The following is a 27,551-nucleotide window of genomic DNA, read 5'->3' as shown; positions in this document are numbered from 1 at the left end:
ATGCCATAGGCTCCAAGAAAAATATCACTTAATTCCAGGCAACAAGAAAACCACTTTAAAAAATATTACTCTGTGAAAGAGTCAGTTGACAAAAGCATCTTTCAAATAATTACTATGTAATTAAAATATAATAAAGGACACCAAAGGATGAAGTTCGCCATGAAAAAATATTTGACTTAGCCGGGATTCGAACCCGGATCTCCCGATTGCCGGTCAGGCGTGCTACCAGTTACACCACCAAGCCATCTTCTCAGAGCGAACTTCGGGATGGGTTTTACCGAACAAGATGTTGACGTCACAAGTCCACACTGTGGCACATGTGGCGAGGGTCGTGCTTACTAAGCCACTGTCGGGGAGAAAAACCCTTATTTGCCGCTGGTCTGCGGCGACGAATTTCAAAGCACTGAAGGAACAAGTGACTTTGTACGCAGTCACGCGCACGGGTGCAAAGTTAAATACACCAAAGGATGAAGTTCGCCATGAAAAAATATTTGACTTAGCCGGGATTCGAACCCGGATCTCCCGATTGCCGGTCTTTGCACCCGTGCGCGTGACTGCGTACAAAGTCACTTGTTCCTTCAGTGCTTTGAAATTCGTCGCCGCAGACCAGCGGCAAATAAGGGTTTTTCTCCCCGACAGTGGCTTAGTAAGCACGACCCTCGCCACATGTGCCACAGTGTGGACTTGTGACGTCAACATCTTGTTTGGTAAAACCCATCCCGAAGTTCGCTCTGAGAAGATGGCTTGGTGGTGTAACTGGTAGCACGCCTGACCGGCAATCGGGAGATCCGGGTTCGAATCCCGGCTAAGTCAAATATTTTTTCATGGCGAACTTCATCCTTTGGTGTATTTAACTTTGCACCCGTGCGCGTGACTGCGTACAAAGTCACTTGTTCCTTCAGTGCTTTAAAATATAATAGCTATATTTCAAAACAGAATATACCTGAGTACAGAAATTTTCATAGCTGTAATAAAGATTACATACTACGTATATGAATCTATGTAATATTTGGCCCTTTCAAATTCTCAAGCAGAAAAACCAATTATTCTACATGCTCAGCCAGCAGGTTTTGACGTCTCCTTGTTATAGTATTACTGCCTGCAGAAAATTGCCTTTCGCTACACATGTGTGTTATTGGGCATGTACTTTCCCACCAAAATTGCAAGATTTCGGAAACTTTCGAATTTTTATTAAAAATTATATCAACGATTTTTTGGATCTTGAATCTTCATGGAATTCAAGTGGTCGAAGCGAACAACTATAGAACTAAACTTTAGTTTTGTAGAGCCAAAAAAAATGCTATACATCTCACGTCATTTAATCAACCTTAAAATCTCTTGCTTTAAGTTCAAGAAAGAAACTAAACGCTACAAATGAATATCACATCGGACGGTCGCAGTAATAAAAAAGGCTAAAAGAGCCTTGTGGTGTGAAAACTCCCCCTACCGCCCGACTCACCTCGGCGAAGGTGGAAAGGGAAAAAGGGTATCGGTTGTTGCCTTTCACGGAAATAGTTCTTTTTTCTCTCTCTTAAGCATGCTGACTTAATTTCTTCACTTTACTTCAATACCCGAGGCATATTTCTTATGCGTGGGATGGTTCCAAAAAATATCCAATCCTTAGTATTTTCACTCGAGTAATGCGCTAAATGGTCAAGTCGATCTATGCATAATCCTTTTTAACATCCTCAGTTTAGTGTTTTAAGTCAATGAAGACGATTATCTATGCTTTAAATGTCGATTTTCAAGACTAATGTTTTAAAAAACTTGAAAAATCGGCCTGTTACCGAGCCTTAAAGTTCCGCAGCGTGTAGCTCAGCCTTGACGCGCGATTGAAAAATCGCTCTTATTTCCTTCTTCGCAAACTTTTTTTCCAAGATTTCTTATTAGTACTCTTTAGAAATCTCTACTTTATATTGCGGTTCAAATTTTCCGAGTTATATTTTTCGTAAACGAAAGATAATGTCTACTTTATGTCAAATTTCACGTGAAAAACGGGTCGGCCATTTTGCGTTGTAAAACCCGACAGATGAGAGCCAAAATCTTCGTAAGTCATTGAAAGTATAGGCAAAGCACCAGATCAAAGGAATATTGCGTTTTATATTCCATAAAACTCACACCAACGCAAAACCACTTGGATAAATTCAAAGATTTTTTTAGGAAAAACGATATCTCGCGTGGCATTGAAAAATTGGTCATGCTTGGGCCTCTGTATCTCACTAAAGGTTCGTATTTATGTGAAATGGCATATAAAGCAATATTTGGTAATGATTTATGAGTATTTACGCTGAGTTTCAAGTCTCTATCCCCAAAAAGGTCATTTTGGACTTTATTCCAGCTTTTTCCGATTTCAGACTAGTGTGCGCCGGGTAGGAAGACGATCGGCCGCTGCGGCTGGCGTAAAGGTATTCGGCGCCCACGTCGACAACTATAGTGTATTCGGCAAGCTGAAACTACCAGGCCAAGGCATTAGAATGACTTATCGGCTTTAAAAACTGCATTACTACATGAGTTTCATGATAGCGCTTCCTATCGCCAGATTGCTGGACCTACTAGCCTCGAAAGCACTGTAACCTTAACTACTCGACTCGACATTCGTAATGCGACTCGGAACGCTCGAGTCGAGTACCAACTACTCGATCGACTTGAATTTTCTAGTACTCGCACATCCCAAGAAGATATGTGTTTTGTTATTACGATTACGTGGCGCGAAAATTCAAATGACTGTTGGAAACGCGGTCGTTTATTTTGTTGTTTGAAGTACTACTGGAATCGGAATCGATTTTTCGCCTTGGCAAGTACTCGTTTTCGATTCCGGTTCTTGGCCGAGAATCGAGGAATCGAAGAATCGAGGAATCGAACCGACCCATCACTAGTCTCAATGGATGTCTTCAATCGAGTCGAATCACACTGTTGACAGCAAGGCATTGTCGACGGTCACCAAGGCACCCATTGTAGCCCAGCGGTGCGCCATCTATGGCGTGAAATACACACAGTGCTACATTGAGGCTTCTTTCAGACTTTTTGCCGTCCGCCGTTCACTGCTGTTCGCCGTTCATAATAAAATATTCCTTTCATTCTATTGTCATATATCCTGCTATTCCTCCCCCTCCCCCTTGTACATAACATTCTTTCCTTTAACATTATTTTTAGTATCTCCTTCCTGTGCCGTACTTGCTCCATCCAAACCTTCTGTCTCCTCTGCATATTATCTAGAAGTTTCCTCTTCTCACCCACCAGGTTTCGAAATTTGTCGTTCCCCTTACGATCCACTATACCTTCTCCATTCTCCTCCACACCCACATCTATCTCAAAAGCCTCCAGTATTTTCTCATCCTCCTCCTTCATACAAGTATCCACACTTCCTCACCGTAAAGTAGTTATTCCAGATCAGACTCATCACTAGCTTTCATTTAGTACTCTTGCATAATGAATGAAATGGATTATTAAATGAAATTAAAAAACATTCACATGATACTCACTTTTCTTTTTTGAGAAGAAGCAATATACTGGTGAGAGCTTCCGCATGAGCAGCAAATCTTAATCGTGGCAAGAGGGGGAGCATGTAGTCCAGAGGAATTGAGTGTGCAGCAACAAGTTGCCACAAACAGAACTGCTCAAATGTTTCCCACGTGAGAGATGCAGACAAGGCAGCAAGGAATGAGTCAGGTCTAAACATAACAAGTCGTCCCTGAAGAATGTGGCACACGAGATCTTGAAGCTGTCGGGCATCCACAGCAGAGACCACAAGTTGGAGAAGATCTGCCTGGCCAAGAGCAACACTTGGAAACTGACTATACACTTCAGGCACTAACCAGCAAAAGAGGGACATGTCGTCCTCTTGACACAACTGGAAAAGAATTACAGGATAATGGCAGTCAAATAAAATAACTGTTTCACCCTTAATACAATACATACTAAAATACAGAGCAAAACTGTAATTATAAACCTATGAGGTAATAAGTTCAGTATTATCCTGAATATCCCCTCTTTTATATCTTAAATCTCTGGGTGATAAAAGTAATATGGGTAAACTATATTGAAGTGCAAGAGACTGATTTTTTCCATAGTAGAATAATACAAAACTAAAGGAAGGAAGAGGAGAGGAGAAGACTACTTCTAGGGAAAGGACTTCATGCACACATACATGATAATTATTTGACAACCTTAAAATACGCCATATTTGCCCATATGCTACCACATCAGTAGGGTAAAAAAGACTACCGCTATATTCAAGGAATAACTCCATTAACATAACAGCGCTCAAAGTTCTGGCTTTAGCTTCTAGATTGAGGCAATGTGTGCTCAAATATGCTGCCTTATAGCATTGTATGTCCAGCTACATAAGCCATCTTGACCTCTTCAGCCATCAAACCACCACAAGGGAAGATGATGCCTCGGAATTTCAAGTGGTAGAATACCTGGTATGAATTTGGGAGATTTGAGTTTGAATTCCAGTCAAGGCAAATGATTTTTTCTCTGAAAAGTTTTTGCACTATATCGACTTCTGCTTTCATCAAACATCACTTCTAATCCCTTGGCACTTAACCAAAGATTCAGTAAATGACCTTCATGGCATGTATAAAAATGGTATCCATTATGACAAACTAAACTCACGTTTTGTTGATTTTAAATTCTATTCAAGCAACTTTCAAAAGCATTTCATTCCAAAGCACATATAAATATGTATATATATATTACCACATAATGCAACTGATTCCCCATCCAAAATATCCTAATTCAATCTACATTATCGCTTACTTAACAGACTCTGAAAAACATGAGATAGAATTGTCATTAGTGATTAAATGCCTAATTCACCGAATTAATTAGACCTTGGTTCACGTGAAATTTAAATACTCAAATCATGACAGCAAATTCCACGGCCACTAGAGATCCAAACCTGTCATTACATACCCAATGTAACCTATGCCAGAATTTAAGTAATCCATATCCCAGAATTTATATCACTATACACATGCGTTAAAAATTTGCATGGCTGTCACTATTCCATCATTCCAGAAGAAACTACTCAACAAAGAACTCCAAATATTTCACAATTTTCTTGAAAGGATGAGTAACGGGTAGAGAAAATTATTAGAAGTAAATTGGAACTGGTACACAAGACTTCATTATGTAAAGGAAAACTTTTTACTTTAATATATTTACCCTCATATCGCTGACCAAACAACTCTCCAAATCCTTGTCCAATGCTTGACAAAAATCCTTGTACACAGATGCTTTTCCATCATTGAGTTTACTATAAAAAGAAACAATAGGTTAGACAATATATATTATTTAATAGAAAAGAAGAAAACAAAAGGGATTCATTAGTAATTAGGTAATCACAGAATTACTTTGGAGCTTTTACCACAGTTGCCATACTTGCTTCTCAAAAGGTTGAAATAACTGAGTGGATAATATGCTCCAAAACAGTGATGCACACAGGTGCAAAGTTAGTTACACCAAAGGTGAAATTCACAATGAGTGAATCACTTAGCCTAGTCAGGAATCAGACTCTAATTTCCACATTGCTAATCAGGTATGCTAACAGTTTTCCATCTGTCACCAAGCCATCTTCTTTTAGGCAAATGTTTGAATGGGTTCACCAAACAAGGTTTTGCCATCTCAAGTCTTCATTCTGGCACAGGAGACGGAGGTTGAGCTTTAGTGCTTAATAAGCCATGGTCCCAGAGAAAAGGATACACCTTGTTTGGTAAATCAAGCCTGAAATTCATCTTGAAAGATGGCTTCATGGATAACTGGAAGTATATCTGACCCCAATTGAGAGATCTGGGTTTGAATCCCAGCTTAGCCAAATGATTTATTCATGGTAAAATTTCACCATTGATGTAAGTAGATTCAGTTCCCAGCAATTCACATTGTAATCAAATGAAATTCCTATCCTTAATTTACAACAAAAGTGCTTTAATGTTTGGATATGGATGATAATTCGGCTTTCCAATAAACCTGGACTAAGAATATAACAGTAAGAGCCAAAGTTTACATACCATGCTTTAAGGAAATACAGGAGAAGGTACCCAACACGTGGCTCATTACTGTACATTTCAGCTAAAACTAATAAAATAGGCCGCCTGTTGGGATCATCCTCTGGAATTTGCAGTAAGTTCCTCAGCATTACAAATAGTGGCCTTCCAATGCTGTCTTCAATACTCCTGAAATTTAAGTAATGATGAATTAAGCAAAAATAAAACACAGTTATTCACAGAGATACTTATCTCACTTCATATCGTTCATGATCCATTTCAAACATAAATATAGCAACTACCTATATAACCGATGAAATGATTTTAATTAGGGATGGGTCGAATAGTAGATTTCTCGAATTCGAATATCGAATTCGAATATCAAATCATTGCTCGAATATTCGAATACCTCGAATTTCGAATACCTCGAATACTAAACTATGAATGTGAGAATGTTTGACTAGGTCGCCTATGCAGCAGGAAACCCAAGATTTTGATGAGTAATTGTGATTGCCTTTAAAGGATTCAAACAGGAATTTAGCTGATTAATGGAATATTTTACTTTTATGTAAACAATAGGGTAGTTTCCTTCATCATAGAAAATGAAAGGCATAGATTGTGATTCGTTACCTACCATTGGTGTATTCATTATATACAAATTATTTGGTTCTAGAAATACCGGTCTAGACCAATGGCAATGGTCAATTTTATCCTCATTTGAAAAAGGCCAGATTGGCACCCATGTGATGCCACTCCACGTGACATCACAGGTACCTAGTTTCTACACGAAAGGATAGGAGTTTTACATCGTCTGACGTTACTAATGCATGCATGAGGCACACAGCTCAGGGAAACATGTCTTAGTAATCACTTATTAAAACTGGCTAAGGTCGGAAAGTTTTCTTCGTTTGATAAGGTAAGGTTTGGTAAGGTATCAGCGCTAAGAGCCTCGCACAAGGTCACCTCACAAGGTGGGAGGGGGAACCAGAAATGCGTCACACGGACCTTTCCCCATCATTCCCACTAACGCGTCGCGTTTTCGCACGATGGAAAAATTTCACTTTTAATTTAATCGCGAAAAATAGATATCGTCCTATAAAAATCTAAAAGCGTTAAATACGTACTTCAGGAGTATTAATATTTCGATTTAGGCAATAAAAAAATAAAAGGAAAGCACCCTATTTGAGCATTACGCCAAAATGCTAAGCCCCCGTCGTATTTCTTCGTCTTTCCGGCATTTATTTTCCTGCGTAAAATGCTTAAATAAAGTCATAAATATGTCGTGTTTGGTCTTATTCTTTCTTAAATTACGCGCATATTACTAATATTTCAATCCAATAAAAGTGTAATATCAATTGCCGAAAGTCATTGATAGACACCTTTCGGGCTAGTAGATGACTCATGCAGCAGTTGACCTCCAGTAAGGGGGAAATTCGAAGCAGGTAGAAAAGGTCAGCGGGTGAGAAAAGGGGGTGGGTGCGAGACACGTTATTATTTTTCTCGCGTAACTTGATATTTTTTTCGAAGCTAAGGTCTTCGTAATACGATCCCTGCGCGAGGTCTGATCTTTTGTTTGATATCGGAGAAGAGGAAATCGTCAGAGTGAGTGAGGCTGGGTGTGTGCTGAAGGGAGGGGGATAGTGGAGATCGTGGGAAATGCGCCAATGTCACCATCCCACGGCACTGAGTTCCTCCTTGTGGTAGTTTCATCTCCTGGGGAAGATTCAAAATAATTGCCTGTCGTTATTAGCCGCAAAGGAGACATGGTAAACACCTCGTCTTATTTTTATCAAAAGACGAATGCGGGAAAATGGTCAGTGGGGGAGAAAGAGTGAAGGGTGAAACGCGATTCTATTATTTTCCGGTAACTTGATATTTTTTTCGAAGCTGAGGTCTTCCTAATACGATCCCTGCTCGAGTCGGGACCTTTTGTTTGATTTCGGAGAAGAGGAAATCGTCGGAGGGGGTGGGGCGAACGCTGAATAAACGGGGATAGCGGATCGTGGGAAATGCGCCAATGTCACTGTCCCACGGCACTGAGGTTCTCGTGATGGGGGACACCTGGGATTTTCGGATTTTTTTCACCCGATCAATTTCGGTTCCCCACGTCGAACTCTTTTCACCGCTCTAACTGCTCTAACCCGCGAATTTGATATAGGTCGTAAGGTTGCCTAAAACGGCGCTGCATGCACTAAACTACTAAAGTTCTCCTTTTCCGAGCCAACTACCAACGACGAGCGAGCGACAGTGTATGACGCGAAATTCAAAGTATTCGAGGTATTCGAGACGGCACCTTTGGCATAACTATTCGAGATCTCGAATATCGAATACTTTCTGGTATTCGAGGTATTCGAGTATTCGCGGATACTATTCGCACATCTCTAATTTTAATTAATATACAATGAGCTCCTGACCCAAACTAATTTTCTTCCCTCAGGAAAGTTCTCTCTCTCTCTATTATTTTTTATTTATTTTATTTTTTACTTATTTTCATACCACCGAAAACAGCTCATGTTGGCCTTGACATTGGAGATGTTCAACAATTTTTTAACATATACACGGTCATGAACAACCATGCCCAGGATAGGGGCAACCAAACCTGGTGGGACTGGAACCCACGACCTCTTCTTTGGCAGGCGAGGACTTTACCCTGCCTCCACGGAGGCCGGCTATTAAATAACTAAACAAGGCCTACTACCTCTAATTACATTAACAGAAGGTTCACCACAGAATCATGCTATGCAATTCTTGTTTTTGGCTTTTAATTTGATCAACTCCTAGGATCATCAGTCTCCAATTCTTAAAATGTCTAGATAATCTCAACAGAACAAACTGCAAGATTAAATTCCTGAGAATTTTTACACCACAGGAACAAGGCAAATTGTAGTTCACAGAACTAACACTCCACTATGTCACATCCAATTCAAACAATCCTCTTTTAAAAGGGTAGAATATTTCCCAAACTCTCCAACTGAACAGGTTTCAATTAATTAGCACGAGTGGCTTTTAACTGATCAAGGTGTTGATAGTGGTACTATGACATATATTGCGCAAAAATTAGGAGAATTGGAACACATGGAAAACCCAAAGAAGAAATTGGTTCTGTACACTTAGAAAGTTTTTGAACTTTAAAGGTAGCAGTGACAACTCTCAGAATAAAATCATAAAAACAGCCCTATTTGCTAGACACATAAATCATTCCTTTTCTACCAAAAAAAATACAGATAAATGCTTCTTACTCATCATTAACTTCTGGAGGAAAGACTTTCCCTTCGAGTTGTTCCTTCAACACTAAGCATAAAGACTGCCCAAGTGCTGATGCTACATCATCATCAATTTCATCTTGAATAATCAGCTGAACCAGCTTCTCCATTGCCTGACATCTGAAAATGTAGAATGAAAGCAATTAATAAATACCATCAGCAAGATAGCAAGTGTGATTAATAATGACGGAGTCAAAATGATGGCTACACAGTGGCCATAAGTGATGGTAACAATGATCTTTTTTAAGTAAACCTGGGTTTTGACACACAAAAATGCAATCTACATGATGGCTAACGGAATGCTGGCATATCTAGTAATGCAGGGTCCTCCCATTATGTGATGGATATCTTCAAAGCTTTGTAAAGCATAATCCTTGAAAAGATATCTGAAACAAGAATTTAGAAAGGAAGCGGTCTAATAAATATTGCTGATGAGCCTCACAAAAAAGAACTGCCTTTATGGCTCTTGACTGAAAATTATTGTAGTAGTCACAGCTAGCTTAAATATCTCAGGGCCCTCCAAGCTAAGAGATAAAAGTCCCTAAAGTCTGCCATCTTAAGTCAAATCAGGAATTGCCTAAGATGAAACAAGGATCCATTGAAGTAAAATGCAGCAAATTGAACAGAAGTGCTGCAATCAAGTGGGTTCACAATACTTTAAAAACAATACTGGCCTGTCATGGAATCATTCTGATACCTATACTTAAGTGAAAAGTTGACCTAAAAGTGAGAAAAAAGAAAATATTTCTGCCTCAAACCAATTATTTTGGGAAATACATTTCATTCATGGGATTGCCATGACCAAGTAAGCAGAAATATAGGAATTCCTATAACATGCGGGAGTTAGGGTCAGAAATGCTGTTGGCCAACTCAATTTGAATTCTTGATGGAAACATACCCATATTGATACTAATACAGAAATTAGGAGGACGTATAACTCAGGGAGAGATCTGCGAAGAAGTTGTTCCATTATACAAAGAACTCGAGGATTTAAATATATTAAGAAATAACTACAGCATCGATGAGAGGAACGATGTGTAAGATTTAAGTCAGCTGACAATCTACCAAGTATGAAGGAATATCAATATTCAAAGAACTCATTAAGTTGACATCATTAGTCTTCTTAGCATGAATCAACAAAATATTTATACATACTCCTTGCAACAACTTCACCCAAGCTGTGAATGTGTGCCTTTGAAATATGAACAGATAGGACCAGAGCAGATTGCTTAAAATTTAATGCAGGAATTTAATAAGACTGTTTTGCCCCATTATACCTGAGGCAGCAATGAAGAAAGGTCTATAAATTGTATTCCAGTCACTACTTTCACCATTTGACCATTTTTATCATTAAAGTTATACATCAATGAAGTTAAATTGAGACACCTATCTGAATCCTTAACCCTTGCAATGGTTACTATTTGAAAGAAACTTATTAAATATAAATTAAATATATAATATGACCACAGAATACTCATCACGCAATATCACTCACTTCACTTCATTGTCCTTCTCAATCAACAACTCCTCAACTGCTGAGCGCAAGTCTCCATCCAAAAGCTGGTTGATTTCACTCTCCTCCTGCTTAATATCAAGATTTGTTGGCTTCTCTTTCAATCTTACTTTAGCTGAAAAGAGATAAATAAAACTGGTAAAATATCAATCACTTCCACTGAGGGACTTCAAGATTGGAAAAAGTTTACCTGCTATCACCAATCACTCAATTATTTACAAAATTCACACTTCACACGTAAATTTTCCATTAAATAGGAATATAAGAAAACCTTTCCATACTACTGGGTATCATGTATACCAAAAGCCTAATTTTTTCTCAAGCATAACTACAGAAAAAAAGTAAGCCATATAAATTGAAAAAAAAGAAACAAATAGCAAAAAACTGAATTAAGCATAAAATATGTACAGTAGCAAATAACCTGTGTGTACACTACGAGCCTTATCCACTAAAATGTAGAGGATGCTATCAAATGCCCTTCGATATATACTGATTACCACATAACTTCCATACTAAAGCAATTATTTACAGAGGCAAAAAAATATACTTGCACATACTAGGCATAAACAAAACTATCATCAGCTACACTTTTGTAGGAAATAATTCAAGACTTAAGCTTTTCTACTTCAGCATTCTCAATAATTTGATACAACATTTCGGATAAAAAAATATACGGATTTCAGATTAAAAAATATGTACATGATTCCTTATCTCTCAATTTAAGGTAAAATTAATGGAGTTATTTACTTGAAACCAGAATTGCAGTTTATTTTACAGGGTATTTCAGGAGGAATCTGCAAAACTTCAGGAGGTGGTAGGGGAGACAATTTCAAGTATTTTCTGCCCATAAACATGGGGTTTCAACTCCTCAGTTACTGAGATACAGAAACATAAATATTGCTTTGAATGCACTCAGCAGTTACCATGAAAACAGTTTTTCTTAGGTATCCAGTCTTTTTGGCATTTATTCAATACTAAGGATTTTTAAGGATATAAAATGAACAAGGTAGGTAGAAAATTTGCATATATAAGTGTCTGAAACAATTTCAAAATGGATGAAACTGCATAATTATATTGTTGATGCTCCCTCAAAGTCTTGTTTAATTAACATCAAATATTAATTGTTTCTGGCAATTATGTATAATCGTGCATTTTCATCCAACCGTAGCAATTAAATGTCCTTTAAAAAAATCAGAGCATTGAATAAAATGTCAAAACGGTTGGATACCCAAGAAAAGCATTTCCATGGTAACTGCAAAGTGCATGCAAAAAAATGTTAGCGTTGCCATAGCTCGGAAACTAATGAGTTGCAACACCATGTTTATGGGCATAAAATTGTCTCCCCTACCACCTCCTGAAGTATTGCAGATTACACCTGAAACAATTTACAAATTCTAATTTGGGAAGAAAACTGGCTTCCATAAAAAATTCTAATTTGTTCAGCTGTTATTATCAATGATAGTTGATTAATTGCAATAGAGGAGAGCATGAATAAGGTGTAAACCTGAAACAATTTATCAGCATAATACACCCAGCAAACTTCAGATTTTTCATCAACAAAAGTTGCCACCTTCTGGAGAGTTGGTGACATCGTTAGATCTTAGGTTTAATATTGATTGGTTGCTGGAGAATGATGCATGGCATCCAAGATCATTGGGAGGAAGCGGCAGTTAAAACCAGTAATTTTTGAACTCTTCCCATGAAATGATAAAGTACCTCGATTTCTCATCACAAATGTGGTGTTTAACACCATCCCTAAACCACAATACATTAAAAGAATTTGGTTGATGGACGGGAAAGATAATCTTAGATGAAAAAAAATCTTCCTCACTACGCCCCCTCTAACAACTTGAAAATAGGAAAATACAAAAATTAACGCCCACTTATCGCAAGTTGATATCCTCAATGGAGTTGATATTCATTGAATTTTTTGGGGAGAATCCTACATTGAACGAAAGAATGTGTAACAAAAGTGTATACAACATGGCCCATGCACAACCCCAAGGAGTTACTGAGAAGCTGGGATTCACAAGGCACAACTTTGTTACGTCATCAACTTATTAACTTATCTGCAAAAGGAATAATGCTTTAGATTTTTCACTTAAAATATCCTGAGTAAGAGGTGAGGGATCAAAAAATGGACATGAATATCTCTCTTTATTTTACAAATTTTGCGTCAATCGAAAATTTCAAGGAATGGTAAATAAACCCATTACTGTAAAAATGCATATATGCGAAGGCTAACAAAATGGAATAGAATATGTGCAATTTACATACTCAATTGGATTTGGTAGAGGCCAAATGTTAACGACTGAGCCCGTCGCCATACTTTCAGAGGACAGACAAAAAAATGACGTGGAGTGTTCGGCATCTTGATCACGCCACCAAAGGCTGCACAGAATCATAAGAAGCTAATGACGAGGCGATTCCAAAGTTTAAATGTGTCATGTCTATTCCAAACATGGTAATCCAAAGTCCATAATTACTTAAATAATAAATCTTGATAGAAAAAGCAATGAATAAAGAATATTCCTTGAAGGATTAAGACAAAAATTAACAATTCGGTTGTTGCAATCGCATAATAATAAAGTGAATCACCACTGGGGACACCATGGTAGCCTACTATTTATAGAGGATTCCAAAACTAAGGAATACTAACCATTAAATGCTATTTTTATAGCCGATACAGAATGAAAATCACTCAAGAAAACATTATGGTGATTGCCAATCGACAAGTGAAAAAAAAATCCCCTACTTTCATATTATCCACTTGCACAGCAGAAATTAATGTAAATATAGTCTAATCAAATAAAGATTTAAGCTTTTTTCATTACGAAAAAGCAAATATGTATGCGTAAAAATTTCGATACTATCTATTCTAAACAGAGAAGTAGAAATCTTCAAGTTGCCAAACCATATTGTCTACTCACAAGTTCGTGCTGGATTCTAAGGCTTTCCAAGCAACTTTGACTCACATAAAAAAGTATATAAAATGTTAAGGCTTACCAATTCAGATTCAGAAAAAGGATGTGTATGAGCAAAAGAAGCAATACTGGCCCTGGCTCATTCAGAAGAGAATGGATAAAAAAAAAATAAATTCTTTGCATATCTGTGTGAATTTAAAAACGGCTTTTGACTGCGTTGATTCAATCACAGGAATTCAATCATCTGAATTCTGAGAGCTGTGCAATGACAGGAGGATTATCCATAGTTGTTATAAAAGCCAAGTATCAGTAATTAAATCTAAATCCATGAGTGAAAAAAAGAGTACAGAACGGAGCCAGACACTGTTAAGACCTGTCTTCTGTAATCTTAAATGTTTACAGCAGACTCCCGATTATCCGGCTGCGGTTTATCCGGATTGCGGGTTATCTGTGCATGACACAGCCTTTCAAAGTTTTCTGCAATCTTTATAAAATGTAAAATCGGACGCAAAAGCATTTGCATTTTTTTAATACAATGCTACACCGGGCTAATTATTTTCACTAGAATCCCCTTCTTAAAGTGGAATTGTTGTACATATCTACTTGCTGACAAGGAATGTGGCAACTTTACTAGGACGTCTGCTCTAGCATTGTAGACGACGATCAGTGGTGGGAAAAAAACTCTTGATTAATTTTAGAAGATTCTTCAATGGTTAATCATACGTAAGTTCAGAGAAATGTTACCTACTATCTTTAACTGTATATTTACATCGCAAATGGGCAATTATTGCTGTGGCCTTGCATGCGGTTGAATACGGTCCAAGGGAACCGGAGATTTCGCCACACTCGGGTATGTTTACGCCGTTACCAGTCAAGGCCTAACTGTAGAGGAAGGGGATAGAAGGAGTGAAAGCAGCAGGGAAAGTGGAAGTAGAGATAGCATGAGTCATAGCCAAGAACTCGCCTGCGTAGACAATTTGCCTTACGCCCTGGTTTCCTATACCCACTACTGTACGATAGTGTAACCTCGCGCCCGTTGCCTTCACCGAAGTTCCATGCTCCTCTTTTCCAAGGTGCAGGATCGGGCTCGGTGATTACACATCCACATCCCGCAGCAGTTGCATCCCGGGAAACTTGTGAGAGACGCGACTAATCAGCATGGTGCCTGTCAGTGTAGTTTCCGATGGCACGCAGTGGTTTTGAAGCATTAGGCCAAACCACTTAACTGAATCCGTGACCTCGCTGCCAAGAGTGTGTGGTTTTTGGAAACCAGGTATTACTTGTAGCAGTAGGAATATGAGTATAATCATGTTATCACCGCAAAAAAGATAGCGGTCAGGAAGAGAAAGCTCTTAACGATTCCTGAAAGCAATCTAAATTAACAGACAATGTGCGTAAGTCATAATAGATAGTTTGATTTACGTAAATTATGAAAATTACAAGACAATAAAGTAAAGTTTGGATTATCCGTGTTCACAGATTATTTGTACTGCCTCTACCCACCATTAGCCTGGATAATCGGGAGTGTAATGTACTTTGAGAAAGACATAGGCAATAACATCAAAGACTTTACGAGTGAATATGTACATAAAGGAAAAATTGCCATTCTGCAATATGCTCTTAATATAGCAGAAAAAAAGACACAGGAATATTCTGAAAAATATGTAACCAACAGAATTTGGAATTTGACAAGTAGGTAAGACAGTATTCAACAGGGAGAAAAGGGCAAAAAATACTAACAATAAACTACGAAAACAAACCTGAAAAGGTGATCCCAAGCAACCATTGATGGAAAAAGCTATATGGAATGATCATTAAAACAAGCACATAAGGAAACAATTCATCAGATGCTATATTTGGAACACGTTCTTTTATGACGGGGAGAAATTGATGTTGACAGCAGCAAAGAAATCAAAGAGTCAAGGCTTTTGAAATGTGGTGCCACAGAAGAATGATGAAGATCAAATGGATCTATGGAATGAGTAATGATGAAGTGCTGAGAAAAGAGGCAAAAAAGTAAACTGAGTATCCTAATAAGACAACTTAATTGGCTACATATAAAGGCAAGATGAAGAAATTCGTCGAAGGCCATCGATGTGAAAAAAGGCTACAGAGGGCCTTGAATTTTAGATTCGTGAAGATTCAAGAGTCAAGTTATCAAACATGTAAAAGAGAAGACCTAGACATGTATGAAATAGTTAGCAGTGTGGAAAGGTGCATCAGACCAATTTCAGGACTGCTGACCTGTGCTGATGAGATGATGCCAAAGCAAGTATGTAAATGAAAATGGTTGCAATCTCATGATAAAGAGAAAAGAGAGTCAAATGGTATATTATGTGAGGAAACTACAACATTGTGAGATTGGAAAACCAAGAAATGCCAAGTGACCACCTCCATGTTAATAAATAATTAATATGTCTCCAGGGGCCTAAGTCTGTAACTTCGTTTTCTCCCGAGTTGGGAGAAAAGAGACTCGTGAAGCTCCAGTTTCATCCAACTGAAGTCTGTAACTCGTTTCTCCCGGTAACGGAGAAAACTTTCTCCCAGTAACGGAGAAACTGTCTCTCCTGGAGAGTATCTTTCTCCCGACTGAAGTCCGTAACGCGATTTGGAGAAACTGACGCGCCCTGGACGGGAGCTTCGGAGTCACCTGCCCGGGACCCGGCGATTCATTTTCTCCATAGGAGAAACGAGGAAAATACCAATGGCGGACCGTTGTGGGCGATCGTACTGCGGTTCAAATTGTATTCCAATATGGTTTTTTACGTATTTGTGACAAAATAGAACACGAAAATGCATTCTTCTAGTTAGGCAGGCAACGTATGTAGTGTAATTAGTGACAAGGATAGAAATTTTTGTATGGCTGCATTTGCAAGGAAACTACGTGCAGTGAACTTTCATTGTGCCTCTAGTATAAGTGAACAAAATTTGTGTCCTTAGTGAACCCCTTAGTGAATTGATTGCACATAGACGATGAAGTAAAGAGTGAAGTGTGTTGTGAATGTAACATCTTCGACGAAATTATTTCGCACGTATATAACTTAGGCTACGAATCAACTGTGTACATTACGATGAAAGGTATCTAACTATTGCGAAGGGGATATGTTTCATATTTGAACTAGTCTTACTTTAGGGATACATCGAACGCCTGTTAATGTTCATTCGTTTGTTCGCTTCTTAGTTCTGTTTGATTTTATTACGTATTGCATCTATTACCAATTCCCAATTCGTTGTGAGATGTGAGATTTTGGCAATGTTTACATTTCACGCATTTCGTTGTGTTGTTGTTTGTTTTTGTTTTGGTCATGCTACGGTGAGAGTGATAGTGAAATTCGAAGTTTGTTGGTGTTACAATAACTGGTTTAGCAATTTGTTTCAACCTATTCATTTAATTGTCTTCGCAATGTTAATGTGAAATAACGTAATCTGATTCTAAGTCGTTAGTGATGAGTAGGAAGTGAGGTGTAAAGAATCTTTTCGAACTTCAAGGAGTGCAAATTCTTTTAGTGTGTGCAAAGTGATTGGAAAACCGATTATCATGTTTTATTAGTGTTACATAATAGTGTTTTATATTTATTGTGAGCCAAGATATTTATTGAAACAGTCGATTCCGAATATAATGATTATAAGTATTAAAAAGATAGAAATGTGTGCGTTGTAGTGCTGTATGTGATATGATGAGCAATAAATATGTATAAGTAAGGGTAATTTTGCTTTGTTTTCTCTATATTTCTCCAGTAAACCATTTTCCCCATGTTTTCGCTATTCTACGCTGTCAGTATTTGAAATTTTTAAAAGTAGCGAGGCAGGTTGTTGTGTTTCCTAAACTATAACATTTTGGGAGATAGTAACATATGTTACTAATTGCTCGCACGTAGGTATTTGCAAGAATAAATATGTACCATTCACACATTTATCTTAACGTTATTTTCTTTACGATTCTTTTCTGCATAGTAAAGTTTTTCAATTTTCTTTTTCCACTCCCACATTGTGTATTTCAGCTTTTCGAGGATAAATGCATGTAATACTGACGTTGATAGTTATGTTTTTCCATACTCATCACGCATTCACCAATGAAAGTAAGCATCCGATGTGCAAAAAAATATGCCATATATATCATCAATGAATACAGCGGCCGTTTGTATACAAGATTACCTACATCTAAAACATAAAAATGCTTTGGTGTTACGCATTAGTCTCTCCTTTTTCAATGGTATAATATACTCTTTTGTGTGTACTAATGAACAAATATATCTGCGATGGATTTAAATCGATTTATCCACTATCAATTATAATTTCGATGCATCAATTTCTTTTATTTGAAAGTTTAACTTTAATGATGAACGAGTAGCCTTTATTACAGGTGAGAATCGTTTGATTTCCCTTTCGTTTTTTTATTTGAAACAAAGCTTTTCTATTGGTTCTTCACGGTATCGCCGGCTTCGGATTCAATATTTTTCATACCTATCTGCTCTTCCTATCCGATACCGAGAATTAGAGTTTTCTCCGGTAGCGGCCAGGAACTGACGTTTTCTCCGCCGAGTTACGGACTACAGTCGGGAGAAAACTACGGGAGAGTACACTTTCTCCGGAGAAAGGAGAATTCAAGTTACGGACTTAGGCCCCAGGATGGTTACGAATAAATGCGGAATTTTACAAAACGAGTAGCTACATTAAAAAACGGATGCTTCCTATTATTCTCAAGGCTGAGAAAGCTCTTTAAAGTAGTTATCAGAGACTAGGTATGGTCAATTAAAATTATTTTCATCAAAATCATGAAAAATTAAGATGAGTAAGCCAGATAAACGTAGGTCATTAATTAATTAATTCCAACCTCCTGATCCCATTACAACGGTTCTTCAAATAACTTACCTTTGGTGTACATATTTTATTCCCTTTGCTCACGAATATATCTAACCTAACGTAATGACAGCATTGAGACCATCTCCAAAAATTAAATGACTGAGTCACGATTGAATTGGGGTTAACGATTGATGCCCAAAGTGAAAGCCACTGAAGTATCCATAAAAATTTATTCAGCTCGTTAATTAATTTTTGTGGAAACTAGAAGTAGGCATCGTGAAAAAGTCATCTTTGTGCCAGCTGTTTCATGGAAACTAAGCCTTGATTGAGGCCCACGAAAGATAACAAAATGATAAAGCATTGAAATACATAAAACCTACATGAATTCTGCATTTTTGGATTAACAACTGGGATGCTCTTCTCATGCCAATTGTGGAGAGGTTGCATAACCAAAGTGAATGTTTGGCTCTTGCGTCATAAAGCCATGCTATTGGCCTTGATACAAAATTCAAGCTAAAAAGACACAATAAGTTTCCTTAAATAATTAAAATAAACGCAAAAGTCTACTATTTGAGATGAATACAAAAATAATATAAATATAAATTTTACTAAATTCCCACAAAAATAAATGGGTAACAAATCAAAAAGTACACTCTAAGCAAGGCAATCTGACCTACAAGTGCTCTTGAAGTTTTCAAGGGCATTTCATTTCATACATAATGAAATGGCTTCAAAAAGAACACAAGAGACTCACCTTCAAAATATTTTCGAATTCAAATGAAAAAATAAACAAATGGAATAAATCAGCTACATTATTGTGCAAGAAATAATGATGTATAAGAAGTAAGCAAATAAATAAAAATAAAATGTAAGATAACTCAATTTAAGAATAAAGGGATATAAGAAGTGGTTAAGCAATGAGAATCACCTAAGGGAATATCATCATCATCGTCATCATCCTCGCTGAAAGCTGGTTCGTTTTCTCCCGAATGATTATTCTGGCTAGAATGATTAGGGTGTCCATCCATCGCAGACATTAAATGAGGAGGGCTGTTCCTCGCCATTTGACCAGTGAAGTCCTCCATTTTTACAGGGTGTAAGGTTGCTGGTGGCATGTCAACTCCTAAAACAAATTATTACAAGAGTGTACCCTATGCTGATTTAAATAGTCTCCAACACCTTGAGTTGAGTATCTCGAACAATACTTGATTAGCATCTTTTTGACTCAATAAAATAAAAAAATATTAAGATCAAGACTTGAAAGTGTGTGTAATATACAAATGCCAAAAGTATTGGTTTCATCAGCTACAAAAAATTATAATAGCAAAAAATAAACAAGTGTAACAAGACAATATATAACAGAAAAATGAATAATAATAACTAAAGATATTATCGCTATAATAGAATCACAAAAAATGTTACATGAAATCCAACAATTTTTTTTCTGCATACACTGTAGCTATAGATAGAATGAACAAAAACAATTTTCATAAAAGATATCGAATGATATCTTTGAATATGTTTCCACAGAGGAAATATTTTAGTAATACGTAGTGGGTTCAATAAATATTTTCAACTCAAAAGTCTTCAGATCTAAGCAACATAGAAACACATTTTCCATGGTTTTTTGACCACTTTCACAGCTAAAACAGGAATTTAATGTGGCCTGATTCGCAAGCCTTTCCAAGATTTGAAAATAAAATAAAATAAATTTCAGCACTCCATTAATGGATATTAATTTCAATATTGGGGGTAAATAAAAAAAAAAATAAGACACAAAACCTACAGTGAGGCACTGAAAATATTCTTAAAAACCCGTGAATTCCCATACCACTCATGGAAGTAATTGATAAAAAACAATTAGAGGGTTGATATTTCACATGTTTTGTCTTTTAAAAATCACATAGAATAAACAGCACTCTTCAGCCACAGTACAAGTGCAAGTATGTAATACTTAAGTTCAAATAATTTTTTCATTTTACCTCTTTTTTTACATGGTGTTTTTATATGAAAAAATTAGGCAACCGCAAAAATAACAAGCTATTTCCAATGCATGTTTTAATTTACTTTGAAATAAGTAGGACATTTCTGAAAGTGTATTTAGTCACCACTCCACTATCTATTGGCAAATCTCAAACAAGACAAAAAAAGCATTGCATGTGACACAAAAACAGCTCTGATTTGTTTGAAGTGTACTGACCTTCTAAAATTGGTGGCTGACAAAACTCCTTGAATGTTTCTCTCACCATAGTGCGAAGCTCTCTATCAAGTTTTGGATTGTCAAACAATGGAAACAAAGAAGGCAGGACCCTTTTTTCAAGAATCTGCCGTAATGAGGTATAGATACCATTCCGCACCTTTTCAGTGAGCATTGGAGAGAAGTTTGGAATGATCTGAAAAATGACAAGTAAAGATTCATGTTATTATTCACTAATTAGATAATCACTATTAGCAAGCCAATCGCACTAGAGGACAATATGGATATCAATTTTTTTAAATAAACAAATACAAGTAATTCAACATGAATGGACAGTTTCAGACTTACTCGACATAAGAAATCAAGAAGAGTGGCAGTTACAGCTGGATGGGAACGCATAGAGTGGTGCATGACTAAAATGGCTGGTTCTGTGAACAAACAATGAGAGAATTAGTACCTAGAAGAGACAATATAACAGCGTTTTGTGAGGCTACATTTCATTTCACAAAGGAGATTTAATGAAAGAGACAAGAATGATTAAAATTCTTACACTTATTTTGAGGGGTTTGGGAATTTGAACACACACGGATATTTTTCCAAACTGTAGCATAGTGAGACGCAATGCTGGTAAGCAGAGTTAAATGAGAGTGTAATCTTTGCAAACAGTCATGGCAATGCACAGCTGATCATACATATTAGGACAACTTTAAGTCTTCTATAATAGCAGCTTGAACAGCCTTTAAAGGGCCATGGTTTATCTAAGTCACGGCATCAAGCCGTGAATGGCAAAAAAGCCAGTTAGCCCCTAAGCAGCCACACCATACTCTGAACAAAGGGTTCGTCTTATCAGCAAAAGCTAAGTTCTTGATTTCAATTGCTTTAAATATTTTGTCACTTACACCATGTGGCAAATTGCAAGATCGCATAAACTTTTCCAAAGTTTTAGGTGTTCTTGAAGTAACTTAACCTCCTGAATACGAAAATGATACTCGAAACATTGTATAATCCACAGTTTTTGCAGAAATCGCTCACAATTGCAGTTTGCAATTAATGAAAATGCAATACATACTAACAAAACATTATTGCTTCCTTGAAAAAGGTCTACCATGCCTAATTCAAATTTAAATTAGATGAAACTTATAAACCATAGCCTCTAAAGGTAGTTTTGCGTACCTACAGTTGTGTTGTTTGTATGTAGAATATTTCTGATGCTGAGTGGAAGGAAATAAGAAATTATTTATACAGAGATAACTAGAGGAGACAGATGATGCTGAGTCAAAAGCAAGGACTTCTGAGAGACATCTTCTGTTCACATAGATCCGAATGATTTCATCAGTGATTTGGGAAACACTTAAGATGAATCAGAGCTCTTAGGATCAATACTGCATGAAAGACATTTGTTTGCACACGGCATGTCAGTTAAATTTTACAGAGAAGGTCCTGATATTTACACAATATTTTTCTCATACTGCACTACAGAGGCGAAAAAGTTTTGAAGGTTCGTATCAATATCCTGCACATTCTAGTGACTACTAAAAGAATCATAAAAGTAGTTCTGCTACATGATGATGATATGTATACCTTAATACCTGTTGGTCATTCTGTGCACCTTAGGAAACATGACAAACTGAAGATAATTCTTTGTTATTGGATCTCAATTAAATGTTGCTCCACCATTTGAAACTGTTAGGTATGTCTCTAGGAAAGCAATTAGAATATGTTACCACTAGGCTTCATCACCCGAATGGGGAATCCAGGTTTGTGACAAACATTGAGAGCCAAATCTTTGGCCTCAAAGGTTGTAATTTGTACGGGAGGAAAAAATATTGATTTTTCTTCCCTTGTATAGCAGCATTAAGAACATGCTGACATAATTGGAAATGTTGAGATGCTCAATGAATTTGAAATCACACTTCAAATTCATCGAGCACACAATGCAGCAGACTCCTGATTATGCGGTTGTGGATTATACATGTTGAGGATTATCTGTGCATGATTATCGGAATCCATCGATGTTTTCTGCTACCTTTACAAAAAATGAAAATTGGGAGGCCAAAAAAAAGGGACAGTGAATAGAATGAAAAAACTCTTGACTTATTTTAAAATATTCTTCAATGATTAACCAATTGTACGTTAAGAAAAATATTACCTACAATCTTTGAATATGTTTCATATCGCAAATACAGATTATTGCCATGGTCTTGCATGCGGCTGAATACTGCCCAAGGGAACCAGAGATTTTGTTACAATCAAACATGTTTACAATGTGACAAGTCAAAGTCAAACTGGAGAGGAAGGGATTGGCAGAAGTGAAAACAGCAGGGGAAATGGAAGCAGAGATGAAGGAAGTAGAGAATGGGTCGCAGCCAGGCAGTCACCAGTTTAGACAATTTACCAAAAGCCCTAGTTCCTTAGAACTGCTGCTTCACGATAGTGCGATCGTATGCCAGTTGCATTTATGGGAGCTCCATGTTCCTGATTTCAAAGCCTTTCGGTGCACTATCACAATCGGTGATCATGGATCCTCGTCGTGCAGCAGTTGCATCCCGAGCAACTTGTGCTAGACAAGCCTTGGTGGCATGGTGCCCAACAGTTAAGTTTCCAACATTTCACAGTGGCATTCGTGCAAACCACTTTTCTGGATCCATGATCATGCAGCCACAGATGCGTGCATCATTTTCAATTCGAGAGGGCAGAAATACATTAAGAACACCTTTTGGGAAAATTTTTTTTTGCTGCATGCTGTATCAAATGTTGAATAAAACTAAGCTAAAATATGTTCTTTTTCACAACTGATACTTATATCGTAGTTTAAATACTCAAGTGGAAGTATTTCAATATTTACAACTTGTATTCAGTCAAATTCAAAATGGCATATCTTTACCAAGACTAAGGTGATTAAAAATTTAATAATAAATAAACACAAGGGTCAACTTAGACTTGGATTTGTCCTCTACGCATGCAAATAGTAGTAACCCATATTAGTAGCTAATGTTCTAAGACTTGGATCAGATATACCAACAGTTCTGAAATAATTGTTGGCGCAAATTTCTCCTGATACTTCCTCCAGCTTCCTAATTATCATCTCTACACAGAGACATGTCTCAAGTATTACTGGCAAAGCATTTACTGTATTTTCTCATATCTTACCTATATTCATTATATTGTCCTTTTCTGGATCATAAAAAAGCCAATCATAAAATAAAGCCAATTTTGCATTGGATGCTGCAACAGCAGATGTGCAGGTAGTTAAAAGCCAACCAATCACTGCCCATCTTGGAATGATGTCCGAACAAAGAAGCTCATTTGTAGGGTGAATGACACCAACAATGAACCTTATGAGGTCACACCGCAACGACTGTGATTCAGGCGTGGAAAAATACTGTAATATAAAAAGTGGAAAAAATTTGATATGAATTACCATCCAATGGCTGTAGGATTGACTAAGTAGCTCCAATCCTTCAAAAAATATAATTCCTTAAGTAGCAACTGCCTCCCTTCGCTTATATATTCAAAATACACTGAGCATACGCAGAGTACAAAGGGGTCTTGAATGGGATGAATAGTTTAATGCATGAGAAAGATTAACTTTTGATAAAATTAATCATGTGCAATGTTGTGCCTGCAATTGTTTGAGGACTCCTCAATGGGAAGCTGACTTTACTATGTCATGTATGCTGGTCTATCTGGTGGACACATTTAACTCTTTTGAAAGCTTCCATTAAATAGTACAAAAAACCAGTGACTCAATTTTTCAAATACATTAAAAAGAATAGTTTTTGGTGCCATTTCTCCAACAGACCTATAAAAACGGTATGCATCCATTAAAATTCAGTTTAGAGGTTGGGTAAATTTAACACGATAAGCAGTGAACTTAACAAGCAAGCCAAGATAGTGATAAGTAATTTGAAATTAATGAATTAATTAGGAATAGAAAACTTAAGAATATGACTGAAACACTTCAACAATTACAGTTCCTTTTTGAAGAGAATTTCTGGAAATGCTCTTGATGGCTCCTTTAAGATAACTCATAAGAAAAAACACAAAAGTAAGGTATTATCATTCATCAATAATTATTTTTCATTTTTCTTAAGCCAATAAATAGAAAGTTCTGCAGCAAAAACAATGGCCTGGTCTCTAATGAAACAACATATGTTTCGTACCCATATAAAGCCCAGACTTAACAACCATAAGGATCAAAGCGATTCTATGAATAAAAATGCAGATATTAAATATCCACATTTAGGATAAAGCAAAACAGAGAACAGTCATGTCAAACGAAATGTAACTGCATAATAACATGCTTATTAAATCAGGCTCCATGGGTTGGCTTCTGTGCAAAAATGCTACATACTGATCTATGCCTGCTTCTGTGATATTAAATTTTGACAAACAGTGTGGTGAAAGCATGCTGCACACAGACAGGACTTTTGTCACTCTGCATGCACACAAAACAAACTTAGGACACTTAGTCAAAGTAAAATGTGGAGCACAGTTTAAGATACTGTGCCGTACACTGTGTCAGGGCAAGTATTCATGGTGTGAACAGACATGTGTTCACAAAGTAGTCACATTCGACATTCAATTTTCATCATACTGTGCTGTCAATAGACTAACACACAGAGTGATGATGCCTATTTCTGCATCTATCACAATCTTCCTAGGTTATTGTAATCAAACTCCTGAAACACTTACGTTATTGTCACATTGTGTGTCACAGGCTGTTGTGATAATAAACGTGCTAAGCATAATCCAGAATAACAGCTTCTCACATAAATGTAAAAACTATTAGTTGCACTAAAATTGTCCAATTAATTAATTGAGCAGAGTCCAAGAAACATTCTGAATATAACAGCAGTGCAATACAGTCAAAATAGACGGCTAATATAGGATTCAGTACATGAAGATATGGTGAGGACTCAACACACGAGAGAATGGGATTTAATGCTACAAAATACATAAAACAGCAAAATTTTAAAAGGTAAAAACTGGTTTAAGAAGGCATCAACAGCTTTAAGTGGATTAAAGTCTATTACCCTTCACAATGCAGTGGACTGGAGTAAAGTATTTCAAAAGAATGAGTCACCAAGCTTATGCATACAAAAATAACCGTAGCTAGTAATAATGAGATTCACCTGCTTTTGAAACCAATCCTGGTATCTTTTATGCATGCCGAATCGCACTTGAGATGTTAGAAACACAATTTTCTTCTCCATATCGGGAGTAAGTCTTGACTGAAGAAACCTCCTGGAGGTCCGTGATTGCAGAAGTTGTAAAACACCTACAGAGAACCAAGAGAAAACACTAACTGAAGCAGGGAAAGAAATTTTACATCACAAGACAGCTCAACAAAAAAGGAAGGCACTTACCAGAGAATGTTGGGCAGAGGGACTTAGGGTTGGTTAAAATGTCCTTCCACAGCTGTTCAAACTCGGGTATACGGGCAACATTTTGCATTAATCTTACTAAATCCCTTCCAATTATCAGACATTCAGTAAATTTCTCTCTCATGAGAGTTACTGTAAATCCTACTTCCCGTTGTCTTAATTGTGACAGCGCTGGGCTATTATGATCTTCTATTAAACGTAGATACGCATACACAACAGATGCAATTAAAAAAGGGAACTTGTCCAACCAAGCCCTTAAAAGGAGTAGAAAACAAATATTAAAAAAATATTTCTCCAACTGAAGAGCATTTTTTATAGAGCTCGCCCTTTCGATTTCAGAGTAATTCACCTAACAGAAGACTTACCTATTATCAGAATATATGTCTAAAAGAGCTTCTGCAAGAGCAACATTTCTGGGTGATGTATCGCCCCCAGCTATGTGTCTCATAAGATTCCAACAAAGCCCATCAACCCCAGTAACAGCATTCTTTATCATTTCCCTAACCAGCCAAAGTAACTGCTGCCTGACTTTATCCAGTAATCTTGAGTACCTTTCTTGAATAAGCTGAGACAGATGAACCAGCACCAAATTCAACCCATCCCTTGTGATGAGAGTGAGATCTCTATAACTCTGCGGAAGAATAAGACATACTATTACCACTGAGAAAAATCGGGAATGATGTTTCGGGAAATTTATGAGAAAAATATATACTTTTGCAGCATTTTGTTGTTCAGTCAGGATGGTGACTAGAAGGCCAAGAGATATTTCTTCATGATTTCTCAAGTCTTTACATACGGTATTATTGAGTGCATCATGAGATTCTTTTTCAGTCAAACCTGATGTGAGGTTTTGAAGACACAGGTAGCAACGCTCGTATTTCTGAAATAAAGGCAGGATCGTAAGTAAGAATAAAATAGGAAACTCACGTCATGACATTACGACAGATCAAAACATAAACACTTCGCGGTACAACAACAAATACCGTAACTCCGTTAAATATCAACATTCATCATTAAAGGCGAGTACTTTATGTAATCGCCTTACATACACAATATTTTCCACTAGAAAAAGAACAGAAAACGCCCTAATAACAATACGGTTTGAACAGCCCCCCTTTCACATAACCTACGTGTGTGACATCTTCCGGGGAAATAAAAAAGCTTACAAGTGAAGGCATTTGCTATGGCTGCTCGCATATTATTCTATACATAGAAAACATAAACGAATTACCTCGTCTAATTCGTCCCTACTTTCCACAAGAGATGTAATAAACAGGCGGGAATTAGTCGTTTTGACTTGCTCCATCCCTTATCTATTGACCTAATGTTACTCGCGTTTCACGAATAATTACAAGAGGGCTGCATCCTGATCCTTTCGGTGACTCGAGAGATGCGTTCTGAGGTGTGCGCATTGATATGCTGGTGCTAACCCGGTGCTAACTTACTGTGAGAAGGCAAAGGAAATAGTGCGGTAATT

General features: G+C 37.1%; 1 protein-coding gene and 2 non-coding genes across 3 annotated transcripts in view; 1 reads left to right on the top strand and 2 right to left on the bottom strand.

Moving 5' to 3' along the window:
- Positions 1-27,511, bottom strand: part of LOC124167246 (integrator complex subunit 3) — a 36,911-nt gene extending 9,400 nt beyond the window's left edge. The window contains exons 1-14 of the mRNA XM_046545131.1: positions 27,306-27,511; positions 26,787-26,954; positions 26,440-26,705; positions 26,057-26,328; positions 25,823-25,968; positions 23,838-24,069; positions 21,036-21,115; positions 20,691-20,883; positions 19,419-19,613; positions 10,746-10,878; positions 9,227-9,370; positions 6,012-6,176; positions 5,170-5,260; positions 3,483-3,850 (exon numbers count right to left, since the gene is read on the bottom strand). Of these exons, the coding sequence (XP_046401087.1) occupies positions 3,483-3,850; positions 5,170-5,260; positions 6,012-6,176; positions 9,227-9,370; positions 10,746-10,878; positions 19,419-19,613; positions 20,691-20,883; positions 21,036-21,115; positions 23,838-24,069; positions 25,823-25,968; positions 26,057-26,328; positions 26,440-26,705; positions 26,787-26,954; positions 27,306-27,380 (2,528 nt within the window). The 5' untranslated portion in view covers positions 27,381-27,511. The remainder of the gene's footprint in view (positions 1-3,482; positions 3,851-5,169; positions 5,261-6,011; positions 6,177-9,226; positions 9,371-10,745; positions 10,879-19,418; positions 19,614-20,690; positions 20,884-21,035; positions 21,116-23,837; positions 24,070-25,822; positions 25,969-26,056; positions 26,329-26,439; positions 26,706-26,786; positions 26,955-27,305) is intronic.
- On the bottom strand, positions 173-244 carry Trnaa-ggc. Its single transcript has one exon. It is a non-coding gene; the product is annotated as a tRNA-Ala (tRNA).
- Trnaa-ggc lies at positions 742-813 on the top strand. Its single transcript has one exon. It is a non-coding gene; the product is annotated as a tRNA-Ala (tRNA).
- Positions 27,512-27,551: the final 40 nt, after the last annotated feature.

This window comes from Ischnura elegans, chromosome 10, assembly GCF_921293095.1.
Source record: "Ischnura elegans chromosome 10, ioIscEleg1.1, whole genome shotgun sequence".
Taxonomy (NCBI): Eukaryota; Metazoa; Arthropoda; class Insecta; order Odonata; family Coenagrionidae; genus Ischnura; species Ischnura elegans.
Note: the sequence above shows the minus strand (reverse complement) of the source record. Positions and strands in the feature narration are given on the sequence as shown.